The sequence below is a fragment of the Otolemur garnettii genome, unplaced genomic scaffold (genome assembly GCF_000181295.1).
Source record: "Otolemur garnettii isolate 467f Iridium unplaced genomic scaffold, OtoGar3 scaffold00067, whole genome shotgun sequence".
Lineage (NCBI taxonomy): Eukaryota > Metazoa > Chordata > Mammalia > Primates > Galagidae > Otolemur > Otolemur garnettii.
In genome coordinates this window covers 9291270-9311531 of record NW_003852462.1, presented here as the reverse complement: position 1 = coordinate 9311531, position 20262 = coordinate 9291270, and the positions used below count along the sequence as shown (strand labels likewise).

Below are 20262 nucleotides of genomic sequence, written 5' to 3'. Positions count from 1 at the left end.
AACTGCAAAAAAAAAAAAAAAAAAAAAAAAAAGTAACACGTGTTCATTAGAGGAAATTTGGAAAATACAGAAAGTTAAAAAGAAGAATATGACTACTCACAGAATCAATCATCACTAAGGAATAAGCACGATGAACCCTTTGATATATTTCTTTCTATATTTGGTTTTTATTTTTTGGCTTTACTTTGCATTATTTGCTCACCCACCTAGTGAACATTTTAGATGTGTTGGTACCTAAGAGAATCCTGTTCCTGAGCAGAGGTTGATGGAGGTCTCAGTTTTCTTGCCAGCGGCCGCTCTCCTGCTGTTGACCGGTCCCTACATGCCTGTGTGCCACTTTTAACTTGTCTCTCAATTAGAGTTGAGTCACTGGGTGTCACCTTTCTCACCATTCTTGGTGTCCAGGAGCCAAGTGCCAGCTTCTATGGGCACCATGGTCTGTGGTTCTGGCAGAGAGCCAAGTGCAAACTTGGCCTCAGCCCGTTCCTCTGTGCACCCTGTGTGGGTTGCTCCCTGGAGAGCCCCACAGAGTCCCCAAACTCCAGTTCTTCCTGGAAATGGTATATTCCTCTTGTCACTCTGTTAGTGAATTTAAAGGGAGGCAGAACTCTCTGCTGAAAGGCCCAGGGTGGACAGCCTCAGGGGAACAGAGCTGAGGATTTGGTTTGGGGGGGACAGTGTCACCTTTAGGTGCAGTGGACAATTTGGTGGCCAGTTCAGATATCCAAAGAGTTAAGCCCTTTAAGCCGTTTCAGCCAGGTGGCCATCCAGTGCCTGCTGGTCCAGAATCTCATGGTCTTGGACATAGTCTGGAGTGATGAGGTGCCGGCAGGCTTTCTGGCTGGCAGGAGCTACAGTGCATTGGGACCTTCACATTGTGGGCATTGTGGTGAGTACCTGGATCAGGGGTATTGGTGGTTCCTTGAGTTAAATTGTGTCTTGACCACGGCCAGATGAGAACACAGCTGGATGCATTACTTCTACTTCCAAGGAATCACTGTGGACTCTGAGCCCGGGTCTGTGTCAGTGCTGTGGCCCTGCAGACTGTCCCCTCACTGTGGCCGGCCCGGACCTCTTTACCTTTCTGGTTCCTACTGTGCTTGTGCTGTGTGAGCTCTTGAGATCCTGCACTAACTCTGCCATCACTACTGACAGTTGCAGGTCACATGTCTGACCCTTTCTGAGGACACAGCAAGCGTCTTGTTCCTCCTTGAATCCCCAGCGCTGGGACAATATAGGGCATGTTTGGAAACCTTATGATGCCTCACTTAGAACCAAGCCAGCTCCCTTCTCTGGCTCAAAGGGCCCCCTCCCCACCATTTCTCCTCGGCTAGCCACCTACTCCAATCCCCTTTCCCCCACATCAAGCACCCCAGCCTTGATCTGTCCTGGGAACACACCAAGCACCAACACCCAGCCAGGGCCTGTGACCGTGTTGCTCTCTCTGCCTCCCTGCACCTTCAGATAGCTGTGTCTTCCTCATCACTAGGTGTCCAGTCAAGTGTCACCTCTTCTGGGAGGCCTTCCCTGACCATCCCACCCCCCACTGCATCCCTCTTGATCCCATCTGCTTATTGCACTTAATGTTATGACACTCACTGAGGCTGACATTATCCAGTCCACAAATATTGTCCACACGAGGAACCCGGGCCCCAAGAGATCAGCACACCCACTGCCATCAGCCATGCCCAGTGTGGCAGGTCTCAGTGGGGCTGTGGGAGTGAGAGAGCCAAGGAGTGCATGCTCCTGAGGGCCACTGGGGGACAGGCCGACACCCCACTGGCTTTTACTTTTGTCCTCAGCAAGTGCCCCTCCCTGACTTAGGTCAGCAGAGCGTATCAGGTGACCTCCAGCAAAAGCAGGGGCCCAAATGCAGGGTTTCCTTCCAGGCCTGTGTGATCCTGGGCCGATCCCTTGCCTGCCTGAGCCTTAGCTCTTGCTGTGAGGGAGGAAGGAGGCCAGGGAGGGAGAGAGGGAGGGAGGGAAGGAGGGAGAGAGGGAGGGAGCCAGGGAGGGAGAGAGGGAGGAATCCAGCTTTTCTGACCTTCTCCTAGAGCAATGGTGGCCGGAGGAACAGTCCTGGGACCGTTATTCTTCCCTCCTCTGCAAAGCGTGGCAGGGGTGGCCGAATCACACGCTTTTGCTTGTTCATTCCCAGAAACAGAATACTCATCTGGCATGAGCAGATAGAAGGTTCTGGTCAGGATGCAGCGGCATTGTGTGGCCCGGAACCTTTGGTCCCAAACAGTCAAGCTCCAGGGAGTCATGGGAGAGAGAGCCAGGGGCGCTCAGGGGAGGAGAGCCACAGCACCCCTCTATCTCTCCTCCTTGTCTCTGCCCCTCATACTCTGCTTTCCTATCCATGTGACCAAACTAATCCCCCTCCTTCCTGCTGCCTGCACCACCCGGGAGCCCCGCCTAGGCCCAGCCAGGCTTAGTCCTTGGTTCTGATTTCCAGGTCCCAGGAGGAGGCTCTGTCTGGTCCTGTCTGGGAAGTGTCCCTTTCTGGGTGCAGCCAGCTTGGGGGATGGCTAGGGTGACGCTGGGCACCGGGCACGGTGGTTATGTGGGTGTGGGGTGGAGTTTAGGGAGCAGCACTGGGAGTGGGGGCGGGGCGGACCACCTCCCAATCGCCCTGACTGTCGCTGTGTGTCCGGTGAACTGTCTGATGGCAGAGAAGCCCCCACGAGTTCATTGTTCATGTCCCCTCTGTTAAGTGCAGATGGTCGCATCTGCCCTTTGTCCTCAAGGGATGTCTTTCCCCTCTTTGCCATAGGTAGAGGTTGTTAATTGTGGGTTTTGTTGTTCAAATCTTGGAAATGCAAACAAAAGAGAGAGGCACATAGCCTTACAAACCCGCTCAGCTTAGGACTTGGCTGTCAAACCTGCACCAGTGCTGGCTGGTGCAGGTGGCCCTGTGAAAGTGCATGCTCCCTGGGCTCTCGGTCAGGCTGTCCGTCATCCTCCCAGCTGGTTATGTGATAAATGTCAAGGGCGGCCAGTCAGGACCTTGAGGGATCTACAGGCCACTCAGGACTAAGGGGCAGCTCCTCAGAGCCCAACCCAGACCCAAGAGTCAAGAATCGTGGTCCCATTCCCAAGTGACCACCCCGAGCGAGGTTAGTAAGAGAAGCAGTGGGCAGGGGTCAGCAGAGAGTGTGGGCACGTGAAGGGCACCGTGCTGCCAAACTCCCCTGAGATGTGCTCCTCCCCCTGGCCACCAGTTGTAGACCCCTGTTCTGGATGATCATGAAGATCCCTTCTTTTTTTTTTTGAGACAGAGTCTCACTTTGTCACCCTCATTAGAGTGCTGTGACATCATAGTTCACAGCAAGTATAAACTCCTGGGTTCAAGTGATTCTTTTGCCTCAGCCTCCTGAGTAGCTGGGATGACAGGTGCCCACCACAACGCCTGGCTATTTTTTCTATTTAGTAGAGACAGGATCTCACCCTTGCTCAGGCTGGTCAAAGGCCCCTTCTAGTTCTCTCCTCTAGGGTCTGTGGTTCTTGCTGTGTGCTCAGGATCAACTTAGTCAGTGAACCTTCTTGACTCAAAGCCTTGGAGGGGTGTAAACAAAAGTCAACTTGAGCCTGGTAGAGGAAATCAGAGTGGATTAAACACCTGTTGAAAGCAAATTCAGGCCCCTCCTAATGCTCCGTGAGAACTTTATCTGAAATAATGACCCCTCCCTGCTTGTCAAATAGATGTCAAATCGTGCCCGTCCTGGGTTCAGAGCTCTCCAGGAGTCCCATGTCACAGAGTGGAAGCCCTGGTCCTTCAGTGGTTTACACGCCCTGTTCCATGATATGACTTTCTCCTTGTTTCTTTCTGATCTGTTACATCCTACTGTTCTCTCCCTCACTCACTCTGGTCCAGTGCCTCAGACGCCTTGCTGTTCTGCACACACCTTGCACATCCTCCCTCCCCACCCCAGGACCTTTGCACATGCTGCTCCCTCTGCCTGGAGCGTCCTCCCCCTGGATGTTGGCATGACCTACACCTCACTCCTTGCTCAGTTGCCATCTGCTCCCTGAGCCTCCCCCAAGCCCTGTTGAAGCCTGTACCCTGCTGCCTTAGTCTCTTCTTCCCTGTCCCCTCCGGGCCTCTTTTCCCTGTTGCACCTGTTACCGTTATCAGCACATTTCACTGATTCACTCTTTGTCTGTTTGTCTCATGAAATTGTAGCCATCAGGGCAGGGGCTCGTGTGTTCTGTTCAGCGTTTTAACCATAGTGCTAGACTGGAACTGGGCCAGAAGGTGGGCTCGACACATGTGGGTGGAAGGAATGGATGTTCAGTGTATGGACGCTGAGCCAAGGCAAAGGGAAGGCGAGTGGGGAGGAGGGGCTTCCAGAACCCACCTCCCTGTGACTGGGAACTACAGGGAAACTGAGCTTGATGTACCCTAAGGAGAAACACAGAGCCAGGAGGGCTCTGCAGATTGGCTGCCCCTCAGGGGAGTGAGGTTGCCATCACTGGAGGCATTCAAGCAGATGCAAATGACCAATTTTTATTGGTGCTGCAGGGAGCATCAGGTATTGTGTGAAGACTCCCCAGGGTGCCTCAGTCCTCTGATTCTGGATTTGGGGGGTTCCTATCCTGGTTCTGCTGGCTGGAGGAACAGGTCCCGAAGGCGGGTCCAGGGTGCTCTAACTCCAGTAAATGCACCTGCCTTCATGCCTAGCGTACCCCCTAATTCTCTTCCCCTCCCTCACGCTACATTCCGAACCTGAATAGGACAAAGCTCTTAAGCCACGTGGCAGAGAGAGACACACAAAGCTCCCAGCCTCTCGCACCTCTCGGATCTTGTTCTGCTCACACCGGATCCTCCTCAGAAACCAGATCACCTGCCAGCAACCAGAGTCGGTTTCTAAATATGTATCAGATGCATCCAGTTCATGGCCAGCTCCCCTGGAGCCAGGACACTGCCCTTTTACCACTCTTGCTGGGAGCCCACGCAGCCTGGGCTCCCATATACTCTGGGGTCACCCCATTGTGATTGCCATGAGTCATTCATTCTTCCCTGAATATTTGTGATGCTTCTGCTTCTGGCTCTGGAGAGTCTGGCTCCACCATCTCTGTCACTGACCCATTTTGCATATTAAAAACTTGTGTCCCCACCCTCTTGTGTTTGTAACTTCTGCTTCAGGCTCAGAACCACTCTTACTGAACTTCACTGCTTCAGAGCCTGGCCTGGTAGGGGTTCAACGAAAGGTGACTCGAACACATTAGCCGCAACCAGAGCAGATTAAACACCTGCTGAAAGCAAATTCAACCCTGGGTACTTAGGACATGGTGAGTCTGACAAAGCCTCTGTCTTCTGGCAGCCAACATTCCAGGAGACTCAGAAAAGCAAGCTTAGGTGGCAGGGTTATGGCAGGCAGCCGTGGCTCAGAGAGACCAGGTGACTTGCACAAAGCCACACAGCAAACCAGTGAAAAGCTGAAGCTAGAGCCAAGCCCGGCCGATTCCCCGTCTACCACTGTTCCCTACATCTTGCATGACAGTTATGAGAGGAGGATGAGGCACAGTGGTCCAAAGCACAGGCTTTGGAGTTAGATCCACCGTAGTTCAAATCCAAAGCCTTTGTTTCCTGGCTGTGTGAGGCTGGGAAAATTGTTTAACCTCTCTGTGCCTCGGTTATCTCGTTCAGGAAAGGTGGACAGAAATAGTCCTAAGTCTAGCTAGAGGGTCAGAGAGATGATCCCTGTGAAGTGCTTGGCCCCATGCCTGGCACACAGGCGTGCAATAAACACCACTGTCATCAGCATCACTGCAGTAAGTCAACGTTGCCACTCAAGGGCACTGGTCCCTGAGGCTCATACTGAGCCTGTGTCACAGAGGTCCCACTAAGGCTGCCTAGGGCTAAGAGCAGGGACACTTGGCTCCCAGGTTGGGCTCTGCCACTGATGCATTGGTGGATGTTGTGAGTTTCCTGGTGTTGCTGGAATAGATGACCTCGCAGGTCTGTTATCTTGCAGTTCTAAAATTCAGCTGTCCAAAATGAATCTTACAGGCCAGAGTCAAGAAGCCTGTGCTCCTGCTCGGTGACCTAGCTCAGTGGTTAGGGCTCCGGCTACATGTACCAGGGGCTAGTGGGTTCAAACCCGGCCCAGGCCTGCTAAACAAAAGAAAAAAAAAGAGCCGGGCATTACAGTGGGTGCCTGTAGTCCCAGCTACTCGGGAGGCTGAGACAAGAGAATTGCTTAAGCCGAAGAGTTTGAGGTAGCTGTGAGCTATGATGTCACAGTACTCTACCAAGGACAACATAGTGAGACGGTGGCTCAAAAAAAAAAGAAGCCTGAGTTCCTTTCGTCTTTCCCAGCTCCAGAGGCTGCTCACGTGCCTTGGCTTTCAAGCCACTTCCCCTTGACCACTGTTTCCAGGTCACATTTTCCTCTCTGACCCACTTGCCTCCCTCCTGCAAAGATCCTGTGATTATATCAGATGCACCTGCCCAATCCCCGATGGTCTGCCCATCTCCAGAACCTTCCTTCCATCTGCAAAGCCTCTTTGGGGGACCGGGTGTCAGGTGCCACGTTCCCGGGTTCTTGGATCCCAGTACTGAAGGATGGTTCCTGGTGCCGAGTGGACACAGTAAGTGAGCAGAGCAAGTGCAGGCCGGAGAAGGAGAGAAGGAATGGGTCAGCCCCCAGTAGTGGAGGAGACGCTTCCTCCTTTTTTGCTGATTCCTTAATTTTATGTTAAGTGGCGGTGGAATAGTCAAGATTTTTCGTGGAAAAGGGTGGAGAATTCCCTCCCTTTTGTATCCTTGTGAGGCAATTTCCAGGGAATGCTGTGAAGTTTGTACACTGTCATGACACTGGTGGCTATGGTTTTTACTGTGTGAATGAGGGTAGGTCATGTAGGGACACTGTCACCCTCCCCAAAGACCCCCTTACGGAGGCCTTGCCAATATCTCTACTCTGTGGGTTTTCCACCTCTTTCTGATTGGTCAAGTCCTTGGAGACCCTCTGTTGTAGATCAAACATCTGGTCCGTCCTTGGGGACCCCCTTGATATGTCATCAGTTCTTTCCTGGGAACTCTCTCTGGTCACTTTGTTCCTCCTAATAGACAAAGCATCTCCCAGTGTCATCTGTCCCTCAGTGGACACCCCTAGACAGAGCATCTGTTCCCTTCCTCTAGATCTCTGCCTAACGTCAGGTAACATAGTCAGAGATCCCAAAGATTAGACTGTGGATGACTTTGGGGGGCTTTATTGTTCTCCTATAGGGACACAACCTCACTGTCCCCACCTGTGAAGGCAGAGGACCTGCTTCTCATCAACTCTCCCGCCCCTGTCCCCAGCACCTCTCTCTGGGGTCACATCCCAACAACTTGCAACTGTGGCCTTGGTGACAGTAGTTGTCAACAGCGCTGGGAACTGCTGGAAACCACCAGGTCCAGGTGTCTGCAGCTAAATCCTGGGTCTGCCCTTGGCTGCTGAAAAGAATCCTAAATATAACCAAAAGACTAACTTCCAGCTTGGTTCCTGACTTGCCAGGAAGACCAGAGTTGTTTTTGTCTGTACGTTTTTCTGGAGCTATTTGGGGGGAGGGGGAGACAACACCGGCAGTGGCAGGAAGATGTCCCTGGAATGACTGTCACGGGCAGCACAGAGGAGGACTCCCTAACCCCTGGACGGGGTGGCCCCCAGGGTACTTCAGAGATAGGCAGGCCTCACTGGTCTGAGGGAAGGACAGGGTCAGAGGTAGGAGGGAAAGTGGCAGCGCTGAGCAGAGATGTGCCACATCTTTTATAATAAAATGGCAAAATCTACTGCATGTGGACTTGTCTGCATTCAGGATCCCCTCAGTCTAGAATATCATGAGCGTTAACACACCCAAATGTGTGCTGGGTGAGATTCGGGACTTGGTCATGCTTATGTTTTTATTTATATATTTATTTAGTTATTTTTTCCCCTCCATTTTCTTTTTTATATTACATTTCCCCCTGCCTCAGAAAATGTAACAACACTGGCAAAAAAAAATGTAACAACAAAATGTGGCCCTTACTGGCAATAGACTATCACTCAGCCTTTAAAAGGCAGGGAAGTATATGTACACCATGGAATACTATGCAGCCATTAAGAAGGATGGAGACTTTACAGCCTTCATGTTCACATGGATGGAGCTGGAGAATGTTCTGAGCAAAGTATCACAGGAATGGAGGAAAAAGTATCCAATGTACACACCCCTATTATGAAACTAATTTATACCTTTTATATGAAAGCTATAACCAAATAGCCTAGGAATATGGGGGAGGGGAGGGAGAAAGGGGCGGAGAAGGGGTGGAGGGAGGGGGTTTGGAGGGATCACTTCTGAGGTTTATCTTATAGGGGTACAAGTGAATCTTTCTAAGAGTAGAATGTGAACGTTTTAAAACAATAACTGAGAAAAGGACATGAAGGCTGTGTTGACCAGTTTGATGGAAGTATTTCGGATTGCATGCGAAAACCCCACGCTGTACCCCAGAAGTGCATTAATGTACATAGTTACCATTCAATAAAAAAAAAAAAAAACATTAACCAATTTCAAGAATTATAAGACAGGTTGCTATGCACTTTGGGCTGTACTCATCAATAAAATGTTTACTGGGAAAAAAAAAAAAGGCAGGGAATTCTGAGACGTGCCACACCACAGATCAACCTTGATAACGTTACGCTAAGAGAAATAAGTCAGACACAAAAGGAAAAATATTATCTGAGGTCAGACAATGAAGTTTGTGAACTCATCCTAGAAAAAGTGCTACATACCGGGCAGCACCAGTGGCTCAAAGGAGTCGGGCGCCGGCCCCATATACCGGAGGTGGCGGGTTCAAACCTGGCCCCAGCCAAAAACTGAAAAAAAAAAAAAAAGTGCTACATACCTCATTGCTGAATGGCACCATGGTCACCTTCAAGACACTCCCCTTGGGAATCTATGCACCGACACCAGCACCTAGTCCACCCTTCAAACCACTTTTTCTAGGATGGCTTTGCGAATTTAACTGTCATACCTGATACGGTGACGATGACAGGTCTGATGGCCATTCAGAAAAGGTTCCAAAATGGCTTGCAAGGCTGGGCTGGGTCCTGGCGTCAGTGCATAGCTTCCCGACGGGAGGACTTGGAAGGGACCATAGCTGATCTTCGGCAATGAGGTATGCTGCTCTTTTTCGAGGGTGAGTTCTAGAACTTAATTATCCAGCCTCGTATGATTCCACTTGCATAAAGTACCTGTGGTTGTTAAATTCATAGAAACTGAAAATAGAGTGGGACGTTCTAGGGGCTGGGAGGAAGGGGAGTGAGGAGTTAGGGGTTTAATGGGGGCTGAGCTTCGGTTGGGAAGACGGCAAGAGTTCTGGAGAAGGAGGCGGCTCATGGTCGTTCAGGGCTGTGATGTAACTTAACACGAGCGAACTGCACCCTGGGAAATGATTACAATTGTGAATTTTATCTTATACGTATTTTACCGCAATTAAAATATTTGTTGAAAATTAGGTTAAAAAATACCCCAGAGCAGAGGGTCTTGTCCAAAGAACTGTTGCCATGTTGGGCTGGCTCCTTCTTTATCCAGGGGGCTGTCCCATCCCTGTAGGGTGTGTGGCCCTTGTCTTCTGTCCTCTAGACAGGTAGCTCCCTACCCAAGGTGACAACAACACAAAAATGTCCCCAGACATCGACCAATGCCCGCGGAGGGGTGAGATCACCCCAGTTGAGAAGTATTGCTTCGGAGGGTTGTTGAGAGGGAGGGTTGAATGAGGTGATATAGGGAAGTCCTTACTGATACTGAAATAGTCAGGGTGTCCATGAATGTGATTTCCCAGCAGAATGTCATCTTGATGGTATCATAGCAGGGGACCCACTAAGACACTGACCTCTGTATCCCGCGACACACGGCACGTTTCTTCTTCCAGCTGGCCTGCAAGCTCACCCCTGGAGACTGTCTCTGGATAGTAGGTATTTAACAAGGGCAGGTCTAGACAGGGAGCCACAGTGGGGCCTGAGCATCCGGAGGCCACATGAAGCTCTGATAGCCCTGACAAGCAGTGGCAGGTGCCAGACTCATGGGCCGTTCTTAGATATCCTCACACTGGCCTTGCTGGAAAGTTCTCTCTAAACAGGTCATCAACAATAACCAGACACAGGTTAGTATCCCTAGTCCTTAGCCGAGGGCCCAACTTGCAGGAGGTGGTTGTTACTGATGGTGGAGCTGAGGTGGTGGACAGGGGGAGATCGTGGTGGCCAAGGTGGCATCCATGATGGCGATGTTGGTGGGGGCAGTGGAAACTCGTGCTTTCCTTCCCATTTTCCTGCTGTTTGTGATCGTTCTGTGTTTGTCCCTTAGGAGGGGAGGGTGACACAGGCTGAGACGGCCACACTGGGGGTTAGTTGACTTTCCCTGCTTGTGTGTGCCACCAGTGTCCTGAGGTGAGGGGTGGGCGTCGGGCGGGGGTGCAGGGTACAGGGGGAGTCACACCGCTGGAGTAGCACCCTTGCTGTCATGCTGTCCTTTCTCCAGGCTGCAGTCTGGGGAGCCAGGACAACCCAGGGTGAGCCTTTCCCCCAGTGGGGCAGCGGCATCTTCCTCTTAGCAAAGTCAGCTTCTTACTTAATCAGAGGAAGTGTCTGCTGCCTCAGCTGGGATTTTAATTGGGAATTTCCCCGCTATGTGATGGTCGATATTTAATGAAAGTGGGGGTGGAGAACAAAGGTTAGCACTATCAGAAATGAGAGCTGGTGTTCCTGGCGCTCCTGCCCCGGGAGCAGGGGCGGGCCCTGCAGTGGCCTCGGATGCCTCCTGACGCGGTTGTGTTCCTCTGCAGCAGTGACCGTAACACAGGTGCTCAGAGCTGAACCGAGAGCCTGGTGCCTGGGAAGAGCATGAAATGGGGAATAAGGAGACCTGGGTTTCAGTCCAGACTCCAGGTGACCTTAGAGAAATTGCCTGACTTCTCTGGGTCTCTCATCTGTGAAATATAGGAGTGGAGTGGGGAGGGAAGGAGAGATATCAGATGTGCCTGCAGCTCTGTCCACCTAAGAGGCCGTGAAACCAGAATGTGCTGGCTTCAAAGTGGTGTCAATGGACAACAGGCTGCTTCTGTCAATGTTAATGTTCCCCAGACCTTTGGGATTAGTATTCCGGAATGGTGGCCTGGAGGATAGGGAAGGGTGTTTGGCTCTGCTGGTAATCAGAGAAATGACAGTCAAATCAGTTCAAGTCAGGCACAGTGGCTCACACCTGTAATCCTAGCACTCTGGGAGGCTGAGGCAAGTGGATTGCTTGAGCTCAGGAGTTTGAGACTAGCCTGAGCAAGAGTGGGGCCCTGTCTCTACTAAAAAACAGGAATACTAGCTGGGTGTTGTGGTGGGCACCTGTAGTCCCAGCTACTCGGTGGGCTGAGGCAAGAGGATCACTTGAGTCCAAAAGTTTGAGGTTGCTGTGAGCTGTGACACTGCAGCACTCTACCCAGTGCACAGAGTGTGACTCTGTCTCTAAAAAAATAAATAAAATAAAAATTAATTAAAATTAAAAAGAATTAAAAATCTCAATATTAAAAAATCAACAATATACTCCTATATGGATTATCAGATTGACAAAAATGTAAGAAGGACAAAATCCATTGTTGGTGTGAGTTCATGGACTCACACTTGACTTTTCTTTTTTTTTTTTTTTTTTTTTTGAGACGGAGCCTCAAGCTGTCCCCCTGGGTAGAGTGCCGTGGCATTACAGCTCACAGCAACCTCCAACTCCTGGGCTCAAGCGAGTCTCCTGCCTCCGCCTCCCAAGTAGCTGGGACCACAGGCGCCCGCCCCAAGCCCGGCTATTTTTTGGTTGCAGCCGTCATTGTTGTTTGGCGGGTCCGGGCTGGGGATTCGAACCCGCCACCTTAGGTGTACGTGGCTGGCGCCTTAGCCGGTTGAGCTATAGGCGCCGAGCCACTTGACTTTTCAACTTGACATCTATCTTAGAGAAATAACTAAGAATGGGTACAGGGCTGGTCATTGAAACATGGCTCCTAGTATGAAAAAACTAGAAACACCGGTTTTGGGTAAATATATCATGGTTCCTTTACCTCCCAAATGCCCTGCAACCATTAAGTGGCTTATAATGACGTTTGGTGAATGGAAAGGATGTTCCTGATATGGTTGGTTATCCACCAGAGTGGCAGAGGGGGTCTACGTGGTGGGTTTATGTACACACACACACACACACACACACACACACACACACACAGAGAGAAAAGCTTCGAGAAAGGTAAAAGCTTTTATGAAACTAATTTATAGCTCTCAAATGAAAGATACATCTTAATTCTAGCCCAAGAATATGAGGAGGGGGTGGGGAAGGGGAGGGGAGAAGGGCGGCTGGGTGGTGGGAGGGTGACCGGAAAGATCACGTATATATCTGTCTAACAAGGGCACAAGTGAACTTTTCTAGAACTAGAATATAAATGTTTTGACACAATGACTATGCAAATGACATGAAATTTATGTGAACCAGCTTGATGAAAGTATTTCAAAATGTATATGAAAACACTACACTGTACCCTATGTTTGCATTAATGTATACAGCTATCATTTAATTAAAAAAAAAGAGAGAGAGAAAGGTAAAAGCCAAAGAGTTAACCATTTATTTGTGGATTCTTTTATTCCCCCCCCCTTTTTTGCAGTTTTTGGCCAAGGTTGGGTTTGAACCCACCACCTCCAGTATATGGGGCCGGTGCCCTACTCCTTTTGAGCCACAGGCACCGCCCTTATTCCCCTTTTTATTTCTTTTGTCTCAGTGTGTCTTGTAGACTTTGCCTAATAAGTGGAACTAAAAAACAAAAATATATTTTTAACTGCAAAAAATCACTTACCCAGAGTCTGTTGTTGATCTCAGTTATTCAGTCTCTGCAAGGCCAGATCAGGGGAAAGGCCCCAAGAGGTCCTCTGGCTGCAGCCTTGTGTGTTGGCAAAGGGCCGGTCCGGTACAAGAGATTAATCTCAATCTATCATCTGCTGTGTCACCGTCTATTTCTGGAGAGTGGCAGCTCTTCACCCTCTCCAGCTCAGGTGTCAGCTGATGGGGAGAAGTCATTAGTCAATGAGAGAGAGCCCAGAGGGGCGGTGGCAGACAGGACACCAAGCCACCCTGCGGAAGAGAGATGTCTGTCTCCTCTGATGTGCCCTGGAAAAGGAGGAAGATGTGGACCCTGTTCTGCCTGGGCCAGGCATTGTGGCAGATGCCTGTAGTCCCAGCTACTAGGGAGGCAAAGGCAGGAGGATCGCATGAGTCTAAGAGTTTGAGGTTGCTGTGAGCTATGATGCTACATCACTCTACAGAGGGTGACAAAGTGAGACTCTGTCTCCGTTAAAAAAGTCAGACGAATGTCTGCTGCCTGAGCTGGGATTTAATTGGGAATTTCCGCCCCACTGCCACCTCCTCCTCTGTGTGATGGTCTGTATTTAATAAAAATGGTAGTGGAGAACAAAGGTTAGCACTATCGGAAATGAGAGCTGGTGTTCCTGGTGTCCTGCCCTGGGAGCAGGGGCGGGCCCTGCAGTGGCCTTGGTGCCTGCTGACTTGTTCCTCTGTTGAGTGCACACGACAGAAGCCAACTCTGGCTAACAGAGGCAGGGGACTGTTATCTGCACATGTGTCCTGATGCTTCTCCCCTTAGACCTAAGCCCTCTGAGGTCCAGGCCAGCAATCTCTGTCTCTGACTCTCTGTTTCTCTCAGTCTCTGTCCTTCTCTGTCTTGCTCTCTCTCCTTCCTTTCTCTCTTTCTCTCTACTTTCTCCATTCCTCCCTTCCTTTCATCTGTTTCCTTCTTCTTTTATTCCTTCCTTTCATGTCCGTCATGGCGCTTAGCATAAAGCCTCATCTGGTTTTCTTCTTTCCTTTTTTATTTATTTTTTTGAGACAGAGTCTCACTCTGTCACCCTGGCTGGAATGCAGTGGTGTCAGCCCAGCTCACAGCAACCTCAAACTTCTGGGCTTGGGCAATCCTCCTGCCTCCGCCTCACAAGTAGCTGGGACTGTAGTCGCTCACCGCTACTCCTGGCCTAGTTTTTCTATTTTTAGTAGAGACAGGGGTTTCACTCTTGGTCAGGCTGGTCTGGAACTTCTGAGCCCAGGTAATTCACTCACCTCAGCCTCCCAGAGTGCTAGGATTACAGGTGTGAACCTGAGTTGCTGCATCTGGCCTCCTCTATTTTTCTTAATGTGTGAATTAAAGGAAGCCATTTAATAACTGCATGTCTACTTAGTAACTAAGGGTAGGCCTGCCTTGGAAGGTTACTGTTTAATTCTGCTCCAGTTGTCATAACAAAATACCATTGACTGGGAGGCTTAAGCAGCAGACATCTGTAGACATCTGTTTGCCCATAGTTCTGGAGGCTGGGAATCCTCAATCAGGGTGCCAGCAGGGTTGGGTTCTGGAGAGAGCTTTCTTGCAGGTGGTCCCTTTCTTGTGTCCTCACATGGCAGAGGTGGACTGTGTGAGAGGGAAAGAGAAAGAGAGATAGATGCAGAGACAGGGGTGACAGGTCTCTAGTTTCTATTCTTAGAAGGGCACTAATCCCATCAGGAAGGCCCCACCCTCTTGACCTCATCTAACCCTGATTGTATCTTAAAATCTCCATTTCCAAATACCATCACAGTGGGAGCTAGGGCTTCAACATATGAATTTTGAGGGGACACATTCAGTCCTTAACAGCAACCTACTTAGCAGAGCATTTCAATTTAAAGGCGTGGTTCTTAACCAAGGGGACTTTGTCCTGCTTACCCAGGGGACGTGTCTCCTAAAAATTTCTGGTGACATTTCTGATTATCCCACTGTAAGGGAGCTGCTACTGAAATCTAGTGAGTAGAGGCAGATGTTTATAAACATCTTACAGTGCACAGAAAGTCCTTCCACACCAAAAAATTATCTTGCCCTATATGGCAACAGTGCCCAGGCTGAGAAAACATGGTCTAAAATTAAGATCCTTAGGGCAGCAGTTCTCAACCTGGGGTTGCGATCCCTTTGTAACAATGAAAATAAATTGCGGTATTAGGAAGGTTGAGAACCACTGCTTAAGGGGAAAGGAAGGGATTCCAAAATCAGACTATGTCCATCCAGAGCCCTGCAGTTGGTCTCACAGCCTTTTTAGATGGCTTTAGGAAGAATACCTTCTCCCCTTCCGCTGGGCCTCATCTGCCTGGCAGACTGTCTTTGTGCAACTCTTTTTATTTCTCTGCACTTTGTGAGCTACGAAAACCCATCAAGTCAGTGCATCTTATCATGATAAGATATTATCCCTGAGCATCCCCGCCCCTGGTGGGCTTGTGTGCAATGTTTTTCAAACAAGCCTGGCTCTTTTGGCCACAGAGAAATGTGAGATGACATTTTCTAAAACTGTCACTTTGTAAAAATGCCAAGACTAATCTCCAGGCACAAAGAAGAACGTTGTGGAAATCAAAATTGACTCAAGAAGTCGTGGCCAGCCAAGGCCGGATTTAAACAGCACGCGCTGGGAGCTTGTGTCATTGTATTGTGGTTGTTTTCCATTTAATACTGTTTACAGAAGACGAGATTTTTAGAAAGTTTCTCCAGCTAAATAATGACCTGTTACTAACTTGAAGGTTGCAAATAATCTGCTAGCTTTAGAAAGTGCCTGAGCCTTATATAGTCTGTTGGTGTCCATCTTACTTATACAACATCTTTGGCTGGGTGTGGGCTGCTAAGAAGAGGCGGGTTGATTGCATTTTCCATTGAAGAAATCAGTATCTGCCAGGGTGCTTCAATATAATAACCCTGTCTTAAAGGGCTCCTCTTTTATTCAAATGCCTTTTTTAGAAATTTTTTAAAATTCGAAAGGTGGGGACATGTGGTGGACACATTTTTGAGTGTGTACATTACACCCTCTGGATGAGGGGCTCGATTGCCCCAACTACATCTTTACTTTACTTTAGAAACATGAACAATGTAACCTAATCATTTGTACCTTCATATTAATCTGAATTAAAAAAAATAGGGATAATGTTCTTGAAAAAATTTTGAATTAAAAAATAAAAATAGGGTGGCGCCTGTGGCTCAAAGGAGTAGGGTGCTGGCCCTATATGCTGGAGGTGGTGGGTTTGAACCCAGCCCCAGCCAAAAACTCCAAAAAAATTAAAAATAAAAATAAAAAAAAACCAAGTGCATTTAAAATGCTCAGAAGATGGCTCGGCGCCCGTAGCACAGTGGTTACGGTGCCAGCCACATATACTAGGCTGGTGGGTTTGAACCTGGCCTGGGCCAGCTAAACAACGACAACCACAACAAAAAAAATAGTCAGGCGTATTTTACTGTGACAGTCACCTGTACACCCAGTTACTTGGAGGCTGAGGCAAGAGAATCACTAAAGCCCGAGAGTTGCAAGCTGTGATGCCACAGCACTCTACTGAGAGCTACATAGTGAGACTCTGTCTTAATAAAATAAAATAAAATGCTCTGCTGGACGCGGTGGCTTTTGCCTGTAGTCCCAGATACTCAGGAGGCTGAGACAGGAGGATCCCTTGAGTCTAGGAGTTCTGGGTTGTAGTGTGCTATGCCTATCAGGTGTCCACACTAAGTTCAGCATCAATATGGTGACCTCCCAGGAGTTGGGGACCACCAGGTTGCCTAAGCAGGGTTGAATGACCCAGGTCAGAAATGGAGCAGGTCAAAACTCCCATGCTGATCTGTAATGGGATCACACCTGTGAATACCACTGCACTCTAGCCTGGGCAACATAGCAAGACTCCGTCTCTAAAAAAAAAAAAAGAAAGAAAGAAAAGAAAGAAAGAAAAAGAAAATGCTCAGAAAAAATAGACAGAAGTTTGACCTCTTTAAGAAAAAGAAACAGTCAAAAACTGTAATCAAGTGTAAAGAGAAGAAGTTTACAGAGCTCTGGTTCAGCTAATTCCTGGGATCTGTGAAGCAGGCACTGATGCAGGGGGGAGTCTGGTTGCTAGGCAGTGGTTCCCACGGGGAGGAAAGCATCAGTTGGTTGGCTGTAGACTACATAAAAGACGGGATAGGTCAGATGGAAGAAGGAAGCTCAAATACCCTTCCTCTGTCTTCTGTTTCTGAACTGGTGAAGAAAAGACACAGAAATTAAGGCTGGAAGAGTGATCACAGGGCTCCTGTGTGATGAGCAGGGCTACTGTACGCAAGGCAGGAGCCAACTAATTATCAAGATGAGAGGGACTTTTAGATAATGCTGGAAATGGGTTTGGGGTCAGCTAAGTGAAACCTGGAAGCAGTGGAAAGCAAGCAAGGGAGGTTTTCCTGAGAGATGAAAGGAAGACAAACGTTAGCAGAAGGTGAGGGCAGTTGAGGTTCCTGTCAAAATGCTGTCCTCACATCTCTGGCTATTCCCACTAGTAAAAAGGGGAGTTAATCAGCCAAATGCCTGGGTTCATATCCTAGCTTCATCACCTTGAAGGTGTGTTTCCAAAAGCAAGCTATGTACATTCTCAGTTTTCTCATCCTTAAAATGGGCATAATTACATTCCCTACTCCTAAGGTTGTTGTGAGAACTAAGAACATACGTATATAGCACTTAAAGCAGTGTTTGCACATAGTAGGCCCAGTGTAACTGCTAGTTACTTCTTCTTTGTTTTTCTTTCCTTTTTCTCTTCCAGATCAGAAACAGAAGGTCTGAGCTCTTCATACATTCTAGTATCAGGCATTCTCTTGTAACTGAGATTACAGCTTTGTAAAGTTGTAGCAGTCACTGGATTTGTTCATAATTTGTGTTGTGTATCAGTTAGGATGAGTAGATGATGCTTGGTAACAAACAGTCTTTATTTTACTTTTATTTTTATTTTTTGTAGAGACAGAATCTCAGTTTAATGCCCTTGGTAGAGTGCCATGGCATCACACAGCTCACAGCAACCTCCAACTCCTGGGCTTAGGTGATTCTCTTGCCTCAGCCTCCTGAGTAGCTGAGACTACAGGCACCAGCCAGAATGTCCAGCAATTTTTTTGTTGCAGTTTGGCCAGGGCCGGGTTTGAACCTGCCACCCTCGGTATATGGAGCTGGCACCCTACCCACTGAGCCATAGGCACTGCCCAACAGTCTTTAGTGGCTCAGCACTACCCAAGCCTGTATCTTTGGTTCATGTGTAATGAGGGTTAGGGATGGGGCTAGAGGCCTGTATTCATAATACTCATAACAGAGGCCTTGGCTGTAGGTGGTTTTACCTAAACACATCTGTCTTTTGAACCTCAGCTCATGCTAAATTCTCCTTTGCCCACTCTGCTGCTCCCAGACATGCTGTGTTTCCAGAATGCCAAGCTCTTTTCCTACCTTATCTTCTCTGCCTAGAATATTCTTGCCATTGGTTACTTCCATCTCATCCTTTCAGGGGTCGTGAAAATTTTTAAACAGGGGGTCAGTTCACTGTCCCTCAGACTGTTGGAGGGCCAGACTGCAGGCCCCGGGACGAGTCAGCTGCTAAGCAGGACAGGCAGTGGTGGCAAAAACACCCGGCAGGCTGGATAAATGTCCTCGGTGGGCCACATGTGGCCCGCGGGCTGTAGTTTGAGGACACTTGGATATAGGAAATACTCAAAAAAAAAATTGTGGCATAAATGAAAGAGTGTCTATCTTCTCCCATTACAATTTACACTCTCCCAATAGGGGCTTTATCTGCCTTGTTTATCAGCAGTCTTTTGGCCCAGGCGAAGTACACAGCATGTATCTGTTGAGTGAATAAAGAGTGTCGGGAGGCTTGCCGCCCATAGCACAGTGATTATGACGCCAGCCACATGCACCGATATTGGTGGGTTCGAACCCAACCTGGGGCAACTGAACGACGCAGTGGCTCATGCTTGAAATCCTAGCACTCTGGGAGGCTGAGGCAGGCAGATTGCTTGAGCTTAGGAGTTGGAGACCAGTCTGAGAAAGAGCGAGACCCCATCTCTCCTAAAAATTGAAAAACTGGGTGGCACCTGTGGCTCAAAGGAGTAGGGTGCCGGCTCCACATACCAGACGTGGCGGGTTCAAACCCGGACCCGGCCAAAAACTGCACAAAAATAAATAAATAAAATAAACAAATAAAAACAGAAAAATTAGCTGGCGTTGTGGCAGGTGCCTGTAGTCTCAGCTACTCAGGAGGCTGAGGCAGGAGGATTACCTGAGTTCAGGAGGCTGAGGCAGGAGGATCACCTGAGTTCAAGAGTTTGAGGTTGCTATGAGCTGTGATGCCACAGCACTCTTACTCAGGGTGACAGAGTGAGACTCTGTCTCAAAAAAAAAAAAAAAAGAAAAAGAAAAGAAAAGAAAAGGTGAATACTAACTAAAAAACAACAAAAAAAAAAGTTTAAGACGTTTCAATTCCACAGAGCAGCTTTTTCTCCCCCTTTTATTTTTGGGGAATGCTCCCGCTCTGCTGGCCCTGTGAGCACTCACCCGGTGAACTCACAGCCTGCTGCCTAAACCTCTCTCCCCTTCTACCCACCTCCCCTCAGGCCTTGACGGGATCCAGTGCTCTCTGCCCATGGAGAACAGGAGGATACCCCTGCAGGAGCTGTCGGAGGCCAGCTTCAGCGAGTGCAAGTTCAGCCTGTCGCTCACAGACCTGTTCATCATCGTCTTCTCGGGCGTGGCCGTGTCCATCGCTGCCATCATCTCCAGCTTCTTCCTGGCCACCGTGGTACAGTGCTTCCAGCGGTGTGCCCCCAACAAGGACACAGAGGACGAGGACGAGGATGAGGACGACTGAGCTACCTCTTTCCGCTCCCCATTCTCTATAACTCCTCTCTAGGAAGAGAGGGAAAACACTGCCCATTGTCAGTGAACAGAGCGTCCTGACCCCTGGGTGCCCCAGTGGGACCCTCGATCTCGGGGTTTAGAATCAGTAGAGCAGAGCCCCAGGAAGGAGCCAGGAAGTCATTCCTGGAGCAGAGCCTCCCTCTCAGATCGAGGTTTGTGTTAGGGAGAAGATGACCGAGTCAGGCTTTATAGCTGATGGCCGAAAACCTCCCTGGGAGATGTGACAACTTGCAGCTTTTGACTATAAAGATGATTTTGTGCCATTCTTTCTCTGCCCTGGACTGGGAGGTCCTGAAGTAGCCCCTTCCTCCCAAGAAACAGCAGCTCAAATAGCAGGGCTAGAAATTCAGATCATTCTCCATGGGAGCAAGAAGATCTCCCTTTCCATAATGGGCCTCAGTATCCTTGGGATGTTACACCGAGAACCAATCAACCCGTGTGCAAGGGGCGGGTGCAGTGACTCAGACCTGTAATCACTATGCAGGCTGAGGCAGGAGGACTGCTTGAGGCC

The 20262-nt window shown here is 49.1% G+C and overlaps 1 protein-coding gene across 1 annotated transcript in view; it reads left to right on the top strand.

Annotated features, from left to right (window-relative positions):
- Positions 1-19701, top strand: part of LRRC38 (leucine rich repeat containing 38) — a 28729-nt gene extending 9028 nt beyond the window's left edge. The window contains exon 2 of the mRNA XM_012807271.2: positions 19448-19701. Coding sequence (XP_012662725.1) covers positions 19448-19701 — 254 coding nt within the window. The remainder of the gene's footprint in view (positions 1-19447) is intronic.
- Positions 19702-20262: the final 561 nt, after the last annotated feature.